The 23,373-nt window shown below is 35.6% G+C and overlaps 1 protein-coding gene across 5 annotated transcripts in view; it reads left to right on the top strand.

Moving 5' to 3' along the window:
• The window catches only part of CKAP5 (cytoskeleton associated protein 5), an 87,283-nt gene that overhangs the window by 42,654 nt on the left and 21,256 nt on the right, over nt 1-23,373 (top strand). For all 5 annotated transcript variants that reach the window (XM_019743673.2, XM_019743671.2, XM_019743669.2 and 2 more), the window contains exons 10-27: nt 1,834-1,923; nt 2,037-2,201; nt 2,758-2,886; nt 3,661-3,843; nt 6,720-6,833; nt 7,118-7,228; nt 8,207-8,299; nt 9,732-9,917; nt 10,360-10,454; nt 12,882-12,939; nt 13,027-13,152; nt 13,771-13,907; nt 14,052-14,226; nt 14,815-14,928; nt 16,509-16,637; nt 19,990-20,184; nt 20,573-20,708; nt 21,742-21,830. In XM_019743673.2, the coding sequence (XP_019599232.2) occupies nt 1,834-1,923; nt 2,037-2,201; nt 2,758-2,886; nt 3,661-3,843; nt 6,720-6,833; nt 7,118-7,228; nt 8,207-8,299; nt 9,732-9,917; nt 10,360-10,454; nt 12,882-12,939; nt 13,027-13,152; nt 13,771-13,907; nt 14,052-14,226; nt 14,815-14,928; nt 16,509-16,637; nt 19,990-20,184; nt 20,573-20,708; nt 21,742-21,830 (2,325 nt within the window). The remainder of the gene's footprint in view (nt 1-1,833; nt 1,924-2,036; nt 2,202-2,757; nt 2,887-3,660; nt 3,844-6,719; nt 6,834-7,117; nt 7,229-8,206; nt 8,300-9,731; nt 9,918-10,359; nt 10,455-12,881; nt 12,940-13,026; nt 13,153-13,770; nt 13,908-14,051; nt 14,227-14,814; nt 14,929-16,508; nt 16,638-19,989; nt 20,185-20,572; nt 20,709-21,741; nt 21,831-23,373) is intronic.

Here is a 23,373-nt window from a genome sequence, read left to right as displayed (position 1 = left end):
TCTAAATCTGGTCTGAACTACTTAGAATGCTTCAGCATCCGGAAAATTAATTGTACTGAGCTTTAGGGTTTAACTTACTAGCCGCTTGATCATTTGATTCCCTAGATTGACTTCAGAGTCTCTAATAGTCTGTAGTCATGTGTCACTTTTATAATGTGAAGCTGATACCTAACCTCACTTAGTTATGGTATTTGGAGCTTGCTTACTCATAGCATTAAAAATAATTTTAGAGAACTTAATTGAAAAAAAGAAGACAGTACCAAATAAAAATAAATCATGACTAGCTGATTACCAGGGAATTAAAAATAAGAATCTATAAAAGCGTTACACGTATTGGAGTAAAATTATAATTAGCATTTTTATAGTAATTAGGAATATTTATTATATAATGTGTGTGTGAACTAGAGTGTATTAGCTTTTGGTCAGCTTTATGTCACTTATTAGAATATTTTACACTTTTGTGTTAGGAATAGCTATTCAAGCTAAAAAACAATTTTTAAAATACATTTTAATTTGCTAAATTATAGTTGGATGATTGCCTGGCCCTCTTATTTGAGTTCTGATCCTGGCCTTGTGATATTTAGTTGTGCAGGTTAAAGAATATCTCCAGTGCTTCATAGTTTGGGGATTTCTTCCCCTTCCCCCTTAATGCTGTTTGATAACAAGCATGTTAGTGGTTCAGCTTTATTTTTTTTAGCTAGTTATAAACTGTCTTTTTAGTAATATATATAAAAGTAAACTTTAGCTTTATAGCCATTAAAATATTTTGGTTTTCAATTTTATAATTAACTCCTAGTATTAAAAAGGCTTTTATATTTCATCATGAGAACCATACTCTCCTAATCTGTATCATTTCTGTGAAATCTTGAAAAAAAAATTTTTTTGGATGCCAATGGGCTTTTCCTGTGTCTTTTGGACCTTAACAAACAGCTTTAATTTGCCTGCTAGCACAGTGCTTGGCACTCAATAGATATATTAGGCATTCAATAAATATTTAATCCATTATTGATAATTTATAAGATAAAAATTATGAAAATTCCAACTTTACTGATCTAAACTAAGTATTTGAATAAGACGATATAATTCTGATCAAAATTGCTGTAATTTCTGGTACTATTTCTTTTTTCTTTAGTGGGCAGGAGACATCAAGTCCAGTGTGGTATATCAGAATCTTGGGGGGGGGCGGGGAGAGGATTATATACTATGCCTGTAAATCCACCTCGCTGAAATTCATTTTGTCTAATAAGAGATGTTAATGACAGAAGTGGCTTTATGGTTGCATATAAGGTACAGAGGCAGAAAAAAGGTTGAGAAGCACTGCCACCATGGTACAGAATGGGAACCCTTAATTATTCTAGCCTAAGTCTTATTCCCTTCAAAAATGGAAATGGCTTTTTATCCAACTTAGATGTTCATTTTTTGTTTGTTTCGGTAGAGCCAAACATTAATAATAGCTTTATTGAAATATAACTTACATACTATAAAATTCACCCTCTTAAAGTATGTAATTCAGTGGTTTTAGGATATTCACAAGGTTGTATAACCATTGCTATCTAATTCCAGAACATTTTTCATCACTCCAAAATGAAACCCTTAGCAGTCACTCCTCATTCTCCTCCTTCTCCCCTCCCCTCAGACCGTGGTGACCACTAATCTACTTTCTGTCTCTACGGATTTGACCTTTCATATAAATGGAATTATACATATGTGGTCCTTTGTGACTGGCTTCTTACAGTTAGCATAATGTTTCCAAGGTTCATCTATATTGTAGCATGTATCAGTATTTCATTCCTTTTTGTTGCCAAGTAATGTTCCAGCTGTTCATTTTTATAGGTTGTGCCAACCATTTTGGAGAAATTCAAAGAGAAGAAGCCTCACGTAGTACAAGCTCTGCAGGAGGCAATGGATGCAATCTTCCTTACTGTAAGTTGACAGCATGAGTCAGTGCTTTTATCAAAAGTAGGTTTTGTCAACGTAATATTTTGATTGTTCTTTACACTTGAGAAGAGCTCACTGACCACATTTTCTTCCTAAAGACCACTCTACAGAACATCAGTGAGGATGTTTTAGCAGTAATGGATAACAAAAATCCTACCATCAAGCAGCAGACATCGCTCTTTATTGCAAGAAGCTTCCGCCACTGCACTGCCTCTACCCTGCCAAAGAGCTTGCTGAAGCCCTTTTGTGCTGCTCTACTTAAGGTATAGACTCTCTTTGAAGTTGGAATATTTTCTATCTCAGAAAGATTTTTTTGTTTCCTACTAATTATGTATAGTGACTACTTGACTCTCAGACTGTAGATTGTGGTCTTTTGAGGAACAGACCCTCTGCAACTTTGGAAACTGAATCCAAATTCTTGTGTTGTTGTGTTCCTAGTCTTGAAGCACAAGTTAACTTTATGATTCCACTAACTGCTAAACATTTTGTTTCTTCTTTGGCCCATTTACTGGTGTTCGGTTGGATCTGGCCCAGCACAGGCATATACTTTGGAGTATTTGAAGATCATTTGAGTGTGAGGCATTTTAGATAGAGGGCAGGAGGAAAGGAGGCACTTACGTGCTGAATGGATTCTCAGAGGTTTCCTTAAAAAAAAAATTTGTGAAAGAATAACTGTTAATTGGCAAAAGAAAAGGTACACTTAGCTTCAGTGAATTGTAAAAGGCAAATTCTTTATCCAACCATCATCAATCTGAATTAAAATCAGTAATACCTAAAGCACCTTGTATTAAGATCATTTTGTTTACTTCCGGACTGTAGCACATCAATGATTCTGCTCCTGAAGTCAGAGATGCTGCATTTGAAGCACTGGGTACTGCTCTGAAGGTGGTCGGTGAGAAAGTAGTAAACCCATTCTTAGTCGATGTGGACAAACTCAAGCTTGATAAGGTGGGTTAGTAATGGACTATAATGAAATTGGACAGCAGTCCAGTCTCTGCATTACAGCTTTATTTCAATTTTGTCTGTTCTGCTTCATTAAGATAAACATGCTGATACCAACTCGTGAAATTTAGTTCATTACCACTGGTAGTTCAAACCTAGAGTTTAAAAACATAGCTTTTGAAGATTTAAATTTTATCCCAAGCTGCAGTAATCATATTAGGAGAAATTATCTTTCAAATCATACAAAAAAATAAAGCTAAATGACCACAATCTGTAGAGGAGGTGAAAACAGTGTTTTAAGATAAATTTGTTTCTAATATCTGGAAAATTACCTTTCTAAACATGAATGTCGTCTATCAAAAATGTGGTTATTATAAGTTTGTTATAATTGTAATTTGTGTAGAAATAAAATGTAAGAAAGTCCGGATAATTTATCTTTGTTGAAAAGGAAACTTTTCGGGTGGGGGGTGGGGGGTGGGAGATGAGGGTAAGGGGGATCGAATATATGGTGATGGAAGGAGAACTGACTCTGGGTGATGAACACACAATGGGATTTATAGATGATGTAATACAGAATTGTACACCTGAAATCTATGTAATTTTGCTAACAATTGTCACCCCAATAAATTTAATAAAATAAAATTTGGGGAAAAAAAGAAAAGGAAACTTTTCTCTCTGAATGCTCATGTAGTTGTGATTTAGGTGACCTATTAAGTAATAATGTAGTGATTGTGTTTCAAAATTGGGCTTAATGATATTCATCTCAACTTTATTCTCCAGATCAGAGAGTGTTCAGAAAAAGTAGAGCTGGTACATGGTAAGAAAGCTGGACTGGCAGCTGAAAAGAAGGAATTCAAACCTGTGCCGGGAAGGACTGCTGCTTCAGGGGCTGCAGGAGATAAGGACACAAAGGACATTTCAGCACCCAAACCAGGACCCTTAAAAAAGGCTCCTGCTACTAAGGTTCATACATGACTTGGAAAATATGCTTTAAAAATTAGAATTTGTAAGCTAGAGTCTCAGGTTCATGGTTGTCCTTCCAGTATGATTTCATTTGAGATGGGAACTCCTTACCACATTCAAAATATAGCAGAACATTCATTCATGAAGTCAGAATAGTCCAACAATACATTTGTTCATTTGAAATTTTAATAGAGATAAAAATGGTAATGGAAGTACAGGAGTGCATTTTAAGAGATCAGAAAGTATCATTAAATAATGAAATAAAATGCGGCAAGGCACTTGATGTTAGTAACATCACCTTCATCATTTTGCTAATAATGCTGCTGAATTGCATCACCAAGTCTCCATACCAGTCCAGGTCTTGTTAGCTTTGTATAGTGTAGAAGAAGGGAAAATGCCCAAGGGTAAATACAGAATTCTTTTAGTGAATACTTGTCCTATGGACTCTCTTAAGCATGAACTTACCTATTGCATATGCAAAAAGTTTGATTCTCTTTCCCCACCCTGAACCCCAGTGTGGAATTAGGGGAAAAGAACTGATAGTTGAGTGAGCATCACTTCATAGAGCATTTTACCTACATAATTTCATGTAATCAACCCTTGAGATAGTGTTTTGTGATCCCTGTGTTTCCAGAAAAGGAAACTGAGGCTCAGCAAGGTTAAATGTCCTGCACAGGCTCTTACAATTTTACAGTTCACGCTGATATTTTTATCATTCCCTTGTTTGTTTACCCTGTCTCTCCATACCATACTGTAAATGTTAAAGGATGAGATCTTGTCACTGCTTGATCCCTCATGCATAGAGAGGCTCTGGCACGTAGCAGGAATTTAGCATATAATTTGTTGAATGACTAAAGGTGTAGAACTGGGACTCAAACCCAAGTTTCTCTAGCTACAGAGTTTGTGTACATTCTTACATATTATGCTGTTTCTTCAGCATTCTATTATAGAGTGTTGGCAGCTATTTGGTCCTTTCTCACAAGCTCCTGCCTCTGAAAAATGACCTGGGCACAATACCTTGAGACCTTTTCTTACCTTGCTGAGTGAACCCTTGCATGCTAGCTGGCTTTCTCTTATGAGGAATTCTTTTTTTGAAAAAATACATACATATATATGGGTTGCAATCTGCTTCAATTCCACTTTTGAAAAGATAAGTAGGACAGTATCAGCCAGTAAACCTACTAAGCCAATAAACATATATGTCTGGTAAAAAAAGAAGAAAAGTAGATTTATTAATTGAGGTACCTCTATACAGAGAGTGCTATTATAGGACGGGATCCAGAAGAAGTGTTCTAGTTAATGAAAGGGTATAAAATTTTCCATTTTTAGAATTAGAAAACAATTAAATCTCTCATTATGGGGTTATTAATATGAACCAACAAAATCATACTGCTGACATAAACCATCAAGTATTAGAGGTTTCCATTTAATTCAAAACCAGTATCTTAGTTTTTAACTGTACCTTTAAAGCTTAGAATATGTTCAAAATAACATTGGTTTCAGAATAGGTATGGCTGTTGAAGACTAATTTGGTCCTCTGGCATTTTATATTTTCTTTTTAGCTTTGGGGCATTGCTTAACAAGTATCCAAAAATAGGTAGAGGGAATGATGTAAACAGTGATGTGTGTTGCCATATTAATGTTACTGCCATTGGCTGTGTACCTTGTGATAAACTGCTATTTTCTTATGACCTTTCAATACTGGGGTGAAATACATTTAAATCAAGATATTTAAATAGAATATTCACAGATAGAATCCAATGAGTACAGTAAAAAGTGTGACCAACTGAAGTTTATTCCAGGATTGCAAGGATGGTTTGATGTTAATATTAGAAAATTCACTAAATTTATAGATGACAAGAAATCTAATTTCAGACACTAGAAAGGAATATAATAAATTTCAACATATCTTCTTGATAAAAATTTTTAACCACATAGAAATGAATACTTTGACGTGACTAAATATATATGGAGAGAGCAACCAATAGCAGTAGACACAGCAAACCAAAAGTCAACATCATGCTTAATAATAATGAAATACTAAAAGTATTCCTATTAAAGTGAGAAGTAAAGGAAAAAAATGCCTGCTGGTACCATTATTGTTTAATAATGCTCTGCAATCAGACAAAAAAATAAAGTAAGAGGTGTTAATATGAGGAAAGGAAGGAAAAGGCAAAATTAGCATTTCTGTAGATTATATAATTATATACTTGGTAAAGCCAAGCAAGTCAACTGAAAAATTACTAAAACAATAATAAAGATTCAGTGAGACGGCCAATCTTCAACATAACTAGAACACTCATTCTTCTGTAACTGGGGAACCTTGTGATTAAGTAGTAAGTAAATGTTGTAGCTTAGAAATTGTCCTTTACTATTATAGGAGAGTCCGAAGTATCAAATGTTAATTCTCAAATTAATCTGTAAATGTAATATAATTCCAGTCCATCATTTTTATTTCATTTATCTCATTAGCTCATTCTGAGTTAGAGGTTCTTAAAATGGGATCTACAGAGTCCCCTATAAATGGTCTTCAGAAGGTCTGTCTGCCTTTGAAACTGCTAAATACTGTGAACACCAAAAATATGTTGTGGTTTTTGTTGTTGTTATTGATTGAGTGATCCCTCATTTAAAAAACATTTTTTATTGAGGTACACTTGACATATAACATTGTATTAGTTCCATGTGTACAACTTAATGAATCAGTATTTGTATATATTGCAAAATGATCACAATAAATCTAGTTAATCTGTCACCATACATAGTTACAGTGATCCCCCATTTTAGTCAAATTTTCAAGAAGTCTCTGGGCCACAAAAGTTTAAGAACCACTGTTCTAAATCCTGAAGTGGTATAATATTCTTTGTAATTGTTTTTAGGCTGGCGGGCCACCTAAGAAGGGGAAACCAACTGCACCAGGAGGCCCAGGGAGTGCTGGAACCAAGAACAAGAAAGGACTGGAGACCAAAGAAATAGTGGAGCCTGAGCTCTCGGTCAGTATTATACAGTATGCCTCAAGCTCATGAAACCATGAAAAGTCATTATGAGAAGATTTGAGTTGTTTCTTTGCTGAGTTCTACAATATATAGTTGATTGATACTTTTTAGCTTCTTGAAACTGTGCCTTAGATAAACTCCTTTATGGTAATAAAATAGAAGCCTCAGATACTATAATGTACCTACAGGATTGTTCTTACAGCTTTCGCTGGGATATTTTTACGTTCTTACCATCTGTTTCCTTAAGCAATTTTTAATTTTAATGTTTTTGTATCTTACAGCTAGAAGTATGTGAAGAAAAAGCTTCAGCTGTGCTTCCTGCTACCTGTATACAGCTTCTAGACAGCAGTAACTGGAAGGAAAGGCTTGCTTGTATGGAAGAGTTCCAAAAAGTAGGTACATAAGGATGAGTTAAGTGTGAAAGAAAATTCATGATATAGAAGTGATGAAATTGACAAGTGAAGGACTTGTCCTGGTTGCTGTGTTTTATAATCAGTGAACACGTTTCAGGGTGTCAACTAAAGATGAGGTGGATATTTTTGGGTTTTTTGCCGTGTTAGTATTTGTCTTTCAGCATCTTCTTCCTATGGTTTCTATAAGCTCATAACTTAGTACTTACTCAAGAAAATTAGCTTCATTCTGAATTATAAGGTTTAGATGAATTTTAATATTGTGGTATTTGTTCATTAATATTATTAGGCAAACAGATCTCTCCACTTAAACCACCCCTCATCCATTTCTGTTTCTCTCTTTGTCGTCCTGGTTCGCGGAAGAACAGACATTGTCACTGGGTATGAGAAGCTCCTCTCAACAATCTATGTTGCAGAAAAGGAGCATGGTAGTTCATTTTGGCATGTACTCTGTGATTCTAAGGAGGAGGGGTGTGGAGAAACTGGAAGAACACTGGGACTGAGGCAGGAATCCTGGCTTCCAGTCCTGCATCTGCCATGTGTCGGGTTTAGACCTGAGCTTGTGCATCTTTGAAACTGAATACTTTTAACCACTTTTAACCTACCCTACTTTGCTGTGTTTTTAGGAAAATCAAGTAAGTCAAAATATGAAGCAATTTCTGCCACACATTAGGCAAATGAAAACTGTGTTACTATTACTTTCCTTGGAGTAAATTATTTGTGAATTTCTAAAATGGGGGGGGGGGAGTTTCAATTGTATTGATATAAGGACCATACACCAAACATCCAACTTAAGAAATAAAGCATTATAACAGAATTATATAAGCTTTCTCTATAACACTCTTCATTTCTATTTTCCTCCCTTCTTCAGAGGCAACCACCTTATTTGATTTTGATATATACTGTTCCCTTGGGACTACTCATTACCCCTTAACTCTTATTCTCCTGTTTTACTTCAAGGCTGTTGAACTAATGGACCGAACTGATATGCCATGCCAGGCGTTAGTGAGGATGCTGGCCAAAAAACCTGGATGGAAAGAAACTAATTTTCAGGTATTTTTAAATTAGAGATGTACTATCTTTATTTGAAGCAAGAGGGAGTATTTTGAGGGGGATTAATGGTGATGTGTCTTTTACTGTAATAAATTTTTTCAATTTAAACATTCACTGTATTTTTTTTATCACACCTCATGGATACATATATATCCTGTATAACAACTTTATTGAGAGTGTAAAACTCACTGTTTGAAAGTATACAATGCAGCGGTTTTTAGTATATTCACATAGTTCTGCAACTCCTCCCACTGTATAATTTTAGGATATTTTCATCACCCCAAAAAGAAACCCCATACCCATCAGCAGTCACTGTCTATTCTTCCCCAAGTCCCCATCCTCCCATTCTCTGGCACCTATTAATCTGTGTTCTGTTTCTGTGGATTACTTCTGGACATTTCATATAAATGGAATGATACAATATGTGACCTTTTGTTGTGTCTTCCTTTACTTAACATAGTGTTTTCACTGTTCATCCATATTGTAGCATATATCAACTCTGCATTTATTTTTATTGCTAAATAATATTCCATTGTATGGATGTACAACATTCTATTTCCCCGTCCTAAGTTGATGAGCATTTGCATTGTTTCTACTTTTTGGCTATCGTGACTAACGCTGCAATGCACATTTGTGTACAAGTTTTTGTGAACATGTTTTTAATTCTCTTGAGTATATATACCTACAAGTTGAATTCCTGGGTCATATGGTAACTTTATGTTTAACCTTTTTGAGGGACTGCCGCACTGTTCTGCAAAGTTGTGCCCCATTTTATATTCCCACCAGCAATGCAAGAGAGTTCCAGTTTCTCTACATCCTCACCAACATTTGTTATTAAAATATTCAAACAGGGACAAAGGGAAAGATTTATGGGCAAAGGGGTCCCAAGTCCCATATATCTGCCATCATTGCATTAACATCTTTAAATGGTTTCCCACAGCTTCTTTCATTTTTCCACTTAAAAATCTACAGGTTCTTTAAATCTCTCAAATTCCGTTGTGTGTGTATGTGTGAGGGTTATAGTTTTTTGTGGGCAACTCTAGTAGGAACTCGGAGTTACATAGTTAGAATGGTCATTTATTATGTATTTCAAGATCTGTATTCAGTGCTATATGATAATAGTCAAATGAGGAAGAGAATATAGAAATTATATTTTTCAATTCATATACTTCTCCCATGTGGTAACACTGTTAATATTTTAAAACATTGAGTGGTTTGGTTTTTTTCTCTCTTAGCTGTCACTTAGCTACTTTAATCGGTAACAGTTAAAAGATAAAAGTTATTTTGCTTCTTTGTTTAAAATTCTGGTTTTAGTTTGGTTATGTTCTCATCTGTCCTTACCTGTGTTACATCTTCAGGCTACTAGAAAAATAAGTACATAAACAAATGTCTTTGGCTTACTCGTATCTCGGTGATAACTATCCTCACTCAGGTGATGCAGATGAAGCTTCACATAGTGGCTTTGATTGCCCAGAAGGGACATTTTTCAAAAACTTCAGCTCAGATTGTCTTGGATGGCCTTGTAGACAAGATTGGAGATGTGAAATGCGGGAACAATGCAAAAGAAGCTATGACAGCAATAGCCGAAGCTTGTATGTTGCCATGGACAGCTGAACAGGTTCGTGACACAGAGCTTCTTCCCCCAAGTTTTCTGAGTTTTTCCCCAAATTTTAATATAAGGTTACTAATTAAGCTTTAGTTCTTCTCAAGTAAAGCCATTTTTGATACTGTGTTTTTGTTTTTACCGTTAATAACACACTGTTGCCTGCTAATTAAAGTTTATCTTAGTCAAGAATATTCTATAAAAGATGGGAATAATTTTCTCTTAAGACATTATAATCCAAAGTGATCACTAATAAAAAGCTGTAAACAGTCCAGAAGGCTTTTGATACTACTGTCATTTACCTCATTTTCTTGTGTAAGTTAAAGATTTCATTCGTAAAGGCATTCCTGAAATTGTTTTAGTATCAGGAAAACCAGGCTTACTCTACTTCTGACTTAATGTCATGCTTCATTTCTGTGAGAGAAAACAGATCCATTTTTTCTCCCTACTGCTACAGGTTATGTCAATGGCTTTCTCACAGAAGAATCCCAAGAATCAATCAGAAACTCTGAATTGGCTGTCAAATGCAATAAAAGAATTTGGTTTTTCTGGGTAAGTAAGAAAGAAATCCAGTACAAAATACTTAAATGTTTTGCCAGTCTCTAACTGGTGATTATATTTGTTATAGCTATCTCTGCTTATTTCCGAGAAGCCAGAGCTGGGTTACATAATTTATATAAAACAACGTTTGTTCCTCAGAAGTTTATACAGATGCTCTTTGGCTTATGACGGGGTTACATCCTGATAAACCCACTGTAAGTTGAAAATATCATACTTTGAAAATGCCTTTAATACACCTAACCTGCACATCATAGCTTAGTCTAGACTATGTTAAACATGCTCAGAGCCCTTACATTAGCCTACAGTTGGGCAAAATCGTCTAACACAAAGCCTGTTTTTTAATTAAGTATTGGATATTTCATGTAATGTAGAATGCATATCTCTTTTACGCCATCATAAAGTTGAAAAATCGTAAGTCAAACCATCATAAGTCAAAGACTATCTGTATTGATTTGTGCTCCTGCATTTTGGGATCTACTAACGTTAGTATTCTCTAAGTTGATTTCCCTCAAGTGTTACTAACTGTCCCACAGAAAAGCCAGTTGCAAGGATCTCTAGTCAAATACATTTGGAAATTGCTACATTTAATCACATGTTTAGAGACCTGTAGTGTACACTGGGGAATTAAAGGCAATCCATGCCAATGGAGAAGCTTGTTTAACTCTATTTAACCGACTGTTTCTCAAACTTATTTGCATATTGAACACATTTGTTTTATTTAATAAAATTTTATAGCGTTTATACCAGGCACTTTCTAAATAATAATTCATTTGATTTAATCTTCATATAAACCATGTGAGGGATTGTTATCTCCATTTTATAGATGAGTAAACTAGGGCACAGAAAGCTTAAGTAATCTGCCCAAGTCACAGCTAGGAAGTGGCAAAGCCAAGATTTGAACACAGGCATTCTGGTTCCAGGAGAGAATATTATAAATAACTGCTATGGTATGTTGCCTTTCTCTGTGCCATGCTGCTTTTTATAACATGCCTCTTAATAATCTTACAAAACAGTGTTCTAAGTTCTACCAAATGAAGAAACACTACTCTAGAAGTTATCATTCAAGTGTCATTCAAGCAAAAAATTGTGTAGTAGCTGTAGTGTCCTCCCATAGTTGAGGGTATTGTTATAATCCTTTCTTAATTATATAGTTTTTGATGTAAAACTAATCTCTTGGCATAACAGAAAAGCCAAGTGAACATTTTTCTCTTTTTTAATTCATCGGTGATCTTTCATTCATTCATTTATGTAACAACTACGTATGAGCACCTGTCATAGTCATTCATTTATTCTAGGCCTTAGGAATACATCGTGGACGCGATTAAGTTCCTTCTTTCATGGGATTTATATTTGAGTAACAAGAAATGACAATGAACAGTAAAAAATATATCTGGAGATATAAGAGCAACAGAATAAAAATAAAGGATAAGGGGTCAGGTGGTATCACTTTGGAGTGGTTGGAATGGTGCTATTTTCTCTAGGGTAGAATAAGAGTACTTCCTGAAACAATGACGTTTGAGCAGAGACCTTTAGGTCATGGGGGAGCTAGCTGTGACCATCTGGCAGAAGAATATTCTAGACCAAGAGAACAGCAAGTATAGAAACCATATGGTAGGAACACATGTGATGTATTTAAAAATAGCAAGGAGTGATTGTTCTTCAGAGTGTAGCTGGAGAAGAATAAGTGAGGAGTAGAGAGTGGTGAGAGATAAGATCAGAGAAAGAAAAGGAGTCCAGGTCATATAGGGCCTCTGAGTTTTGAATAAGTTGGAAACCATGAGAGGGTTTTGTTTTGAGCACAAAACTAATAGGATCGTTGACTGTAGTCAGGGAACAGACAGTGAGGAGTGAGGGCAGAAGCAGGGAGACTACTTAGTAGGTTATTGGAATAAGCCTGTCAAGAAATTATAGTGGCTTGGACGTAGTTTGTAGAGGTGGAAGTGTTATGACTCAGAATATGTTTTGAAAGTAGAACTGAACAGGATATTGGGCGTAAGAGAGAGGAGTCAAGGATGACTCAAGTCAAGGATGGCCTGAGCCTCTGGGAGAGTGATGTGGCTCTTCACTGAGGTAGGGAAGACCGGGAAGGACAGGTTTGGGGTTGGGGTGTGAACAACCAGGAGTTTGGTTTTGACAGATGTAGGATGGCATTTGTTAGATGTACACATGGAAGTGTCACAAAAACAGGTGGGTATCTGAATCTGCAGTTCAGGAGAGAAGTCAACACTGGTTATAGGAGTAATGAGCATATAGATAGTATTTAAAGCTCACTGTAAAGGAGTGTGCAAAGAGAATAGGTGAGATTCCAGGGACATAACCACAGGGAGCCAGTTCTAGAGCCTGGCTTTATAAATTCGATTGATTTGTTTTTATAAATTTGATTCGTTTGTTTTTAATTCTAAATATTACTTCTTGTAGATTGAATGTGAAAGCTTTCATTAGCAATGTGAAGACAGCTCTTGCTGCAACTAACCCAGTGAGTACATACCAGCTCATACGGGAACATTACAGCAATCTTTGTGGTTCTGCTCTGATTTGGAAAACTTTTTGTTCTGTCTGCCAGGCTGTGAGGACTTCTGCCATTACCCTGCTTGGTGTGATGTACTTGTATGTTGGTCCCTCTTTGCGAATGTTCTTTGAGGATGAGAAGCCTGCCCTCCTATCCCAGATAGATGCAGAATTTGAGAAGGTAAAGATTTCACAAATTATACGATCTATTGGTGGGCTTGAGAAAGCGCATGTTAGTTAAGCTTAAACTTTTAACTCTTTGGAATGAAGAATACGTATGTATTTGCATTTATATGCATAAATTATCCCTGGGACGACTTCATAAGAAATTGATGACTGTGACTAAGAGAACAGGGTAGCTGTGGTGGAGGATGGGAGTTTCCTCTTTATATCCTTTGTGCCTTCAGAATTTCAAACATTTTTTGAATGTATGACCTATTCAAAAAGTACATTAAATATAACATTTTTAAAAATTTTTTTAGTAAAAAATCTTGACTCTCCTTGAATAAACTTTCTAATGGAAATTGCTAAGTTTTGGCAGGCATTCCTGATTGAGAATGATTGGCAGGCATTCATGATTGACAGCTTCATGACTGAGAAATTGGATTCTAATAGGTTTATATAAAAGTATCGTTTGCCATGTAATGTCAAAATTAGAATCTAAATAGGAATTGAGACGTGTACTGTGCAAATATTAAGTATTATAGAGAAACATGGAAATTTGACATGCACCATTCTCTAACTTGTTTGCTCTCATCAAGTTCTCACCTCACTGGTGGATTTCTTTGTTTGCGTGTAGATGCAGGGACAGAGCCCACCTGCTCCAACCAGAGGGATTTCCAAACACAGCTCCAGTGGTGCCGATGAAGAAGATGGAGACGAGCCAGATGATGGGGGCAATGATGTTGTGGATCTTTTGCCAAGGACAGAAATCAGGTAGGTTTGCTGGCCATGGTTTATCTGATTTGTTATACTGACTTCTTCGTATGCTGCCTTCTCTTTCTCAGTTAGGGCTACTTCTGTAACAACATTATTCTTTTAGAAGTCTGGGATTAAGGGTTCTGTCTTCTGTTTTTTCAGTGATAAAATCACTTCAGAGTTGGTGTCTAAGATTGGGGACAAAAACTGGAAGATCAGGAAAGAAGGCCTAGATGAAGTAGCAGGTATTATCAATGAAGCAAAATTTATCCAACCGCATATAGGTGAACTTCCAACTGCCTTGAAAGGTCGACTCAATGATTCAAATAAAATCTTGGTACGTAGAAAATGCCTGTTCTTTTTATCTCCCCTCTTTCCCCTGTAGGAGGTTCCTTTTCAATGTAATCATCACCAGCAAAAAAAATGACTGGTCACTTTATTTGCTTTGAACTAGAAATAGCTTCCTTTAATTTCTTAAGTGTTCCTTAAGATATGTTGGTAGATGGCAGGTTTATTAATCAAATTTTGATGAAACTCAGATTTGCTGTTTACAGGATTCGAATATTAAATGTGTTTATACAAAACCGCTTGTAGTACACATAAACATGCTTAATTTCTAATTTTTAAATTTGGATTTTTATGTCAGGATTTTCTTAAACTTGGCTTTACCTTACTTTAAAGTTATAAAGCAATATAATCTTTGGTCTAAAATTCTAATAGTCCAATGTTATAAGCTGATGATAAAAGGAGAAGCCACCACCTGAAAATTATTCATAAGCTAATTAGAGTATCATCATAAAGCGCTGGTTTCCCTGTCTCTTAACTTCCCCAGTAACTCCTATGCATTGACTACACAGCAGCAAGCTTACGAAACTGTACACAGCTTGCTCGTGATTTGAACACAGTGTTGGCTCTTTCCACTCAGGTGCAGCAGACGTTGAATATCCTCCAGCAGTTGGCAGTGGCCATGGGCCCAAACATCAAGCAACATGTGAAGAACTTAGGCATCCCTATCATCACCGTCCTTGGAGACAGCAAGGTAAACCTGACTCTTCCGTGCAGCTCCGTTCTGGAGGAAGCTGGCCACACTCGGGCTAAGAATAGCTCTCTTTTCTTACATGTAAGAGTACATGTCCACAGTTTATAACCTCTGTAGAAAAGAGAGCATTAAGAGGAAAACAGGAAACATTTTACCTCCCAGGCAGTATTAATGTAACCAGGTATATCACTTACTAGCTTTGTGACCCTTAGCTAAATTATTTCTCTTTTGCAAATCATTTTCTTTATCTGTGAAATTTAATTCTTATAGAATTAAATAAAGCGTCTGTACATAAAGTACCTGTACCTGTTTCATATAGTATGAGCTCAAAAATGGTTGCTATTAGGATTATGACATCGCTGTTAAAAGTATTGGTATAAAGAATAGTATTGGTATACAAAAGTATTGGTATGAAGTATTGGTATAAAGAATAAATACATGAATTTTTGGATCATGTATTTTCTACCATTTTTCCCTGGGCTACCAGAGCAGGATCCTCTAGTGCTTCAGTAAGATATTGGCAATCTCACAGTCCTTGAATTAGTCTCATTGAATGTTGCAATCCTCTTCTATTTAGCCCTAGATTGAATATTTGAATGTCTCTTTATTTTTGTGTAATTCATTTAATGTGAGGAATTGGGCTGTTTAATATTGTTCATGTCTGTAAGTCCTTCTCATTCTATGAATGCAAATTAGTACAAAAACATAAATGTTATGTTAAGTTGTTATTAATTTCAGACTAACCATTATGAGTTCTCTAACATGTAGAATTACATTCTTTGGCAGATAACCATGGACATAAAAGCCCCCAGAGATTCAGGAAACAAAACGTGAAAATCTGTTCCCCTTACATGATATTTTATGCCTAGGTTACAGTTTTGCCCAATTAACTGAGTACAGGATCTTTATAATTTGGAGTTTTGTGTTTCTACTTTAATATGGAGTTTTAGTACAACTATAGAACTAGCTTATGTTTCAGAGAAAATGGCTCCAAGTTGATAGGTCAGCCAGTAAAGGAACGAACACACATGGTCAGGCAAATTAAGAAAGTTTTTATTGTAAGAGAGAAAAGTATATTGGACTGAGCAAGACTGCTACAGCCCGGGCTGCATGCCTAAAGGAGACTTGCAGCCCCAAAGGAGGGGGTGAGGAGGGTTTTATAGGGGCTGTGCTGACAGGGTAGCATTGTTTGAACAGAAAATTTGCCTGCAAGCCAGTAGCTGTTTTGTGGCATTTTCTGTTATCAGAAGTTTGGCTCTGTCTGCAGGTGCAGGCCAACAGACATTTTGTTGGTTTCTGTCTGTAACCAACAGCCCTTTGGGGTTGCAAGTCTCCTTTAGGCATGCTGCAGCCCAGGCTGTAGCAGTCTTTGGCTCTGTCTGTGAGTCAAGGTCTCTGAGACCTAATGTTCAGAGACCTAACATTAAGTCAAGGTCTCTTACATTCAGAGACCTAACACAGATATGTTCACGTGAACCTTAGAGAAGCCTCCATTGTTGATGTTCACAAAGTAACAAACTTTTTATTTATTTCCTCTAAACCCTAGTTGGTTATCTTTGCTAATTCTCTCCTCCATTCAGAACAATGTTCGAGCTGCTGCCTTAGCAACTGTGAATGCTTGGGCAGAACAGACTGGCATGAAGGAATGGTTGGAGGGAGAAGACCTTTCCGAAGAACTCAAAAAGGAAAATCCTTTCCTGAGGCAAGAGGTTAGTACTACAAATATCATGTACTTTACTGATGTCTTTTACCTACATAGAGGCTTGGACCTACCTAAGAAATACACATACATGGACAGAATGTGTTTCATTATAAACCAGTTAATAAACTGAAATCAAGTTCCTGGAGCTTTTGTATTCATCTGCATCTTTTTTTCCCCTTTTATGTGCTTTTTTAAATAATAAAACTTGTTAAAGGACTAGCCTTTTTGTGAATTTTTTTCATTTCTTGCACTCTTAAATAGTGAAATAAGGTTTTAATCAGAATATAAAAATACAGTTAACATTCAAAAATCCATCAATGTAATCCATTATACCAACAGGCTAAACAAGAAAAATTACGAGAGCATATCAACTGACAAAGGATTTGAAAAAATCCAACACTTATTCGTGATTAAAAAAAAAACAAAACTCTCAGCAAGTTGATAATAGAAGAGAATTACCTCAACTTGATTAAGAACATCTACAAAACCTTCTATGGATAATATCACACTTAATGGTGAAAGCCTGGATACTTTCCCCCTAAGAGCAGGAACAAAGCAGGAATGTCCACTTTCACTATTATTCAGAATAGTACTAGAAGTTCTAGTCACTGCAACAGGGCAAGAAAAAGAAATGAAAGTAATACAGATTAGAAAAAGACTAAATTAAACTATCCGTAATTGCAGAAAACATGACTGTCTGCATAGGAAATCCCAAGGCAAATAAATCCCATCTGCAAATAAACTCCTAGAACTAATAATTGAGTTCAGTAAGATTGCAGGATACAAAATCAACACACAAAAATCAATCATTTCTTTATAATACTCGTACAATGAACATGTGAAAACGAAAATTAATACCATTTACAATCACTCCAAAGAAAATGAAATCCTTAGATATACATTTAACAAAACAAATATAGAATATCCATATTGAAAATTACAGACTGCTGATGAAAGAATTTAAGGAAGACCCAAATAGATGGAGAGACATGCCAAGTTCGTGGATTGGAAAACAACGTAGTAGAGATGTCATTTCTCGCCAAATTGGTATATTGGGTTAATGTAATTCCTATAAAAATTCAGCAAATTTTTTTATAGATAAAGACAAGCTTATTCTAAATTTTATATTCTAGCTAAAACAATCTGGACAAAGAAGGGGAAAATGGAAAGAATCACTCTACCATATATTAAGGCTTACTATATTGCTAATGCAATCAAAACACTGATCTGGGGGGTGGGAGGAGGGAGGTAGACCCAGGTCTGGAACTGAAGAGGGACCCAGAAATAGACCCGCACAAATACAGTCAACTAATTTTTCATAGGGTTACCAAAGTAATTCGGTGGAGGAAGGATAGCCTTTCAACAATTGATTCTGGAGCAATGGACATCCATAGACCAAAACATAAACCTCACAGCTTATACAAAAATTAACTCAAAATGGGTCATAGACTTAAATGTTGAATACAGAACTTTTAAAGGTAACATAGGAGCAGATCTTCAGGATATAGACATTCTTCAGGCAAAGAATTCTTAGACTTGACATCAAAACCACAGTTTATCAAAGGAAAAATTGATAAATTGGAACTCATCAAAACTAAGAACTTTGCAAAAGACTTCATGAAGATGAAAAGACAAGGCTGCAGAGTGGGAGAAAATACTTGCAAACTATATCTGATGAAGAACCATTATCTAGAATATATAAAGAACTCTAAAAACTCAACAGTAAAAAAAATCTAATTAAAAAATGGGCAAAAGACATGAACAGACATTTCACTAAAGAGGATACAGATGGAAAACAAGCTTATGAAAGATGTTCAACATTATTAGCCATCAGGGAAATGCAAATTAAATAAAGCTACAATAAAATATCACTACTCACCTATTAGAATTATTAAATTAAAAAATAGTGAAAACACCAAATGCTGCCAAGGATGTAGAGAAACGTGAACACTGCTGGTGGGAATGTAAAATGGTACAGCCAGTCTGGAGAACAGTTTGGCAGTTTCTTAAAAAATCTAAACGTGTAGTTACTATATGAACCAGTAATTGTAATCTTGGTCATTTATTCCGGAAAAATAAAAATTTATGTTTATAGAGCTTCATTCATAGTAGCCAAAAAACTTGTAACAGCCCAGAGATCCTTCAACAGATGAATGGTTAAACTGTTGTATGTCCATATGTGTAATACCATTTAGCAATAAAAGAAATTAATCATTGATATATGTAATAATTTAGATAAATCTCCAAGGAATTATGCTGAGTAACAAAAACCAATCCCAAACAGTTACATTCTGTGTGGTTCTATTTATATAAAACATTTGAAATGACAAAATAGGGGGCAGCTGGTTAACTCAGTTGGTTAGAGCGCAGTGCTCTTAACAACAAGGTTGCCAGTTCGATCCCCACATAGGCCACTGTGAGCTGCGCCCTCCACAACTAGATTGAAACAACTACTTGACTTGGAGCTGATGGGTCCTGGAAAAACACACTTAAAAATACATAAAATTTTTTTTAAAAAATGACAAAATATTAGAAATGGAGAACAGAGTAGTGGTTACCAGGGATTAAGGTTGGGGGGAAAGAGGAGAGAAATGGGTGTGATTATAAAAGGGGCACACGAGGGATCCTCACGATGGAACTATTCAAAATCTTGACTGCTGGCAGTTATAGTAACATATATGGAATAAAATTGTATAGAATGTACACACGTACACAAATGAGAATAACTAAAACCGGGCAGTCTGAGTAAGATCAGTGGTTTATATCCTGTCAATATCCCTGTTGTTATACATAAGTTTTTTAAAGTGCTACTTATTGGAGGAAATTAAGTAAAGGGTACATGGGCTCTCTCTGTATTATTTCTTATAACTGCAGGTGAATCTATAATCATCTCAATAAAACTCAAAAATAAATATAGATATGAATTGTTTCAGGAGTATGGAGCAAAACTGTCAATGTAAGGCTGAAAACAGAAGTCCTGGTGGAACTTGTCATCTTCTGATCAAATAAATGTTTTGTGTTTTGTCTAGCTGAATAGTTTCTAGAATTTAAAAAAAAAAATTTAGACAAGTGAAAGTTTTTCATCTTTAAAATGCATTAAGAATGGTTAAAACTTTATAATTTAATGCCCAAATATGGTCCAAAAAGCTGTGTCCTTATCTTGAAGATTGTCATCTTTGCATATATTATTTACATATAGCACAGTTCTTAACCAAAGAAAATTACTGATTTCACATTGGAAAGTTGTAGTGTAAGAACTAAGTCAGGGTTTGGTACTGATGGAATCATTAGGCCTGAGATCATAAATAATAACAGTTTTCCACTTGCAGTTTATAACCGGTCTTTATTTCTTTTGGCAGCTTCTGGGCTGGCTGGCTGAGAAGCTACCAACTCTTCGTTCCACGCCCACAGACCTTATCCTGTGTGTCCCCCATCTCTACTCCTGCCTGGAGGATCGCAATGGGGACGTGCGAAAGAAGGCCCAAGATGCCTTGCCATTCTTCATGATGCATTTAGGATACGAGAAAATGGCCAAGGCTACAGGGAAACTAAAGGTGCTACTCCTTGTTGCTCCTACTGCTGTTGTTGAAAGCCATAGGAAAAATATTGAACATGAATTTATACAGGCAGAGGACCATATTATCTCCTAGGAGTTTCAATTTAAAATCCCAGTGAGGGCAAAAATAAAATATGTAGCAATGTAGAACTTCTAAAGAACCTGCTGACTGCAGGAGTGAAAATTGTGGCCCTCCAGAATGGTAGCTAATTTAGTGTGACTGCATAATGTGTGTCTCATCTCTTGTACTGGGTGCTGCCTCCCTTATTTCATTGGTACTTAAAACTAGGAGCTCAAGGATTTGTTTCAGCTCAAGATCTGTTAGGAAGCATAGTATGTGTGTCTCATTTATGGGGTCTTTCACTTCTGTTGTATTGTCTCCCTAGCCAACTTCTAAAGATCAGGTATTGGCCATGCTAGAAAAAGCCAAAGCTAATATGCCAGCCAAGCCTGCTGCACCTGCTAAAACAACTTCCAAACCAGCAGGAGGGTCAGCTCCAGCCAAATTCCAGCCTGCCTCAGGTAACTATTTTGACGTGGTTAAAGGGGAAGGAAATAGCCCAAGGGAACTCTAAAAGCAATCAGCCTTCATTTTTTTACCACGTTTCCTCATGGCTTAGATCCCAAGCCCTCTCTCCATCTATCCTTACCCTGCTTTCTCAAACATTTGCCAGGAACTGTGCTGAGGGTACAAAGACAATTGATTTGGTTTCCAAGTCCAAAATGGAGTTTTGGAGTAGCACATTGAAATACTCCAGAAAGCGAGTGTTCCGGCCTATTTTTAAGGTTTCCACAACTACTTTCTGTTATTGGATATTATAATTAGAGGAAGAATTGGGACTATCTAGCTTAATCCCCTTTATTAACAGGTAGGGAAACCTAAAAGGTTAAGTGACTTGCCCAAGGCCAGAGAGGCAGCCAGAATGTGAACCAGCATAGAACTCCACTTATTTCCAAATGAGTCTCCTTTTGCTGCACTTGGCTGTTTACTGATACATTCTAATATTTTACTAATCATCTTGAAGGGAAAATTCTTGATTTCTTTATCCCGATGTTAAAATTGCAGCATATGAAATAAAAGTCTAAACCGTAACCACTTCTGTTCTAGATTTACTGCCTAAACAAAATAATACTATTCAGCTTTGTGGGATAAAAATTGTTGATACTCTAAAGTTAGAAATTTTATGTGTATAAAACTGTTACTAGTATCAAAGTATATGTAACATTTATTGGAATCTTGCTATGTAGTAAATACTAAGTATCAAAGATAACAGGCACTGAAGGAAGTATCAATAACAAAAAGGTTTTTGTTAACTGCTATTTAGAAAATAGTTTTAAAACTGCAGTTTAAATGTTGGTAAAGCAGATGTAGATATATTGAATTAATTTCTTGAGGTTATGCTTAAAGAGGGATTAAGAGAGGAAAAGAATCTAACTGAAAACACTTTATAAATTGGTACGTTTAAAACTGTAGGCTTTCTCATTATTATATATTTAACCTGCCCACAATAAAATGATATTAGAGTTTATATAATACATGCTTTTTTTCTCAAAGCACCTGTTGAAGATTCTGTTTCTGGCACTGTAGAACCCAAGCCTGATCCAAAAAAGGCCAAAGCTCTAGGAATTTCCTCTAAAGCCAAGGTATGTTAACTCTGCATAGTTAGATGCAGAATTACTTTAAGTGTGTTTTATACACTGCATCATTCTACTAGAAAAGATCATATTATGTATGAAAGGACATTATTACTCTTGATATTATCGCATTTTAAAGATTTATTTACACTTTAAATTTTTCTGTGGCTCATTTTTTTAATAAGGCCGCAAAACAGAGATATCCTGCTCTCAAGGGGTGCTGTCATGATTTCTGTCATGCAGATCTTTGGGGAAAATTTGTAGTAGTGAAGAAAGAAAGAAATCATGTGTAGCTCAGGAAGAAGAATCAATCAGGTAATGAACTTCCTTTAAGTTGGGCACAGCTAAGTCATCAGAAGGTGTTCTGATTCATCTGCGAAGACATACCTTCTGTCCCCACACCAAGGGGACTTATTTTGATGCATCACCAATCTGTTCAGCATCCAAACAGAGTTGGACAATTTAAAGAAATATATTCAAATACTCAACTTTAAATGTCCTGTGGGTATCTTCATTTAAGTTTTTGAATCACAGCAATTCATCAGTTTGTATGTCAAGATTCAGAACTTGCCATTGTATTTAGAGTATTGATTATTTAATACTTACAAAAGGAAAATTGCAGAAGTAGGCAATAATAGTAAATATAAACAAGAAAACCATTTCATTAACTGCGTGTAAGTGATGAAAAAATATCAGACTAGAAACTGTTTTATTACCCAGTACATTTATTATATGCTCATTATAGAATGAATGCTCTGTGGCCATTGGTCTAAATATTAGAATTGTTTGTTTTCCTTTCCTGCATGTGGGTCCTTTAAATCAGTGAGTTAATTTAAAGGGATAATTATCTTCTGAACTGTCCAGTGAAGCTGTTCTTTTCCTGTCCTCATTCCAGATTTAACAAGTGTTTATTTTAGTATTTTGATCAAAAGTGCTTTGAAGTATTTTTGACTTTTTTTTTTCAGTCTTTTGCAGTTTACAAAGCCGTTAACATGAATGATTTCATATTTGTTTTGACTGAATGACTTCAGTGTTAGAAGTAGAAAGAAATTCTGGCCAACTAGAGTAGTGGACTCTTGCTACTTTTATAATTATAATAGTTCAACTAGTGAAATTCAAATATTACCTTAAATATATATGCTGACTATTCATTATTTTCTTTCCATCTGATAGAAAGATTCTAAATCTTGGATTACTTTTAAAAACTACTGTAGTAATTAAGTATTTAAAATGCTTTTAGCAACTTTCTGTAGAAACAGGTTCAAAAGGTCTCCAGTGATAGTCCTATGATGGAGATATATTTTATATGGAGAGAAACAAAAAAGCTTTCTCAACTAAGTGATATAAAATGTGCGAATAACATTCAAAATGTCATGAATATGGAAAGCTATAAATAGTGTTGAAGATTTCAAGAAAGAAAACTACCTCATAAACAAAAATAGTCTGTGACCCAGACCAATGATAGACAATAGAGTTTTATCAACTACATTACATGCCAGTCTGAGGACTAACCAACAGTTACTTAAGAATGTTATTAAAAACATTTCTAGAA

This window comes from Rhinolophus sinicus, linkage group LG06, assembly GCF_036562045.2.
Source record: "Rhinolophus sinicus isolate RSC01 linkage group LG06, ASM3656204v1, whole genome shotgun sequence".
NCBI classification, from domain to species: Eukaryota; Metazoa; Chordata; class Mammalia; order Chiroptera; family Rhinolophidae; genus Rhinolophus; species Rhinolophus sinicus.
Note: the sequence above shows the minus strand (reverse complement) of the source record. Positions and strands in the feature narration are given on the sequence as shown.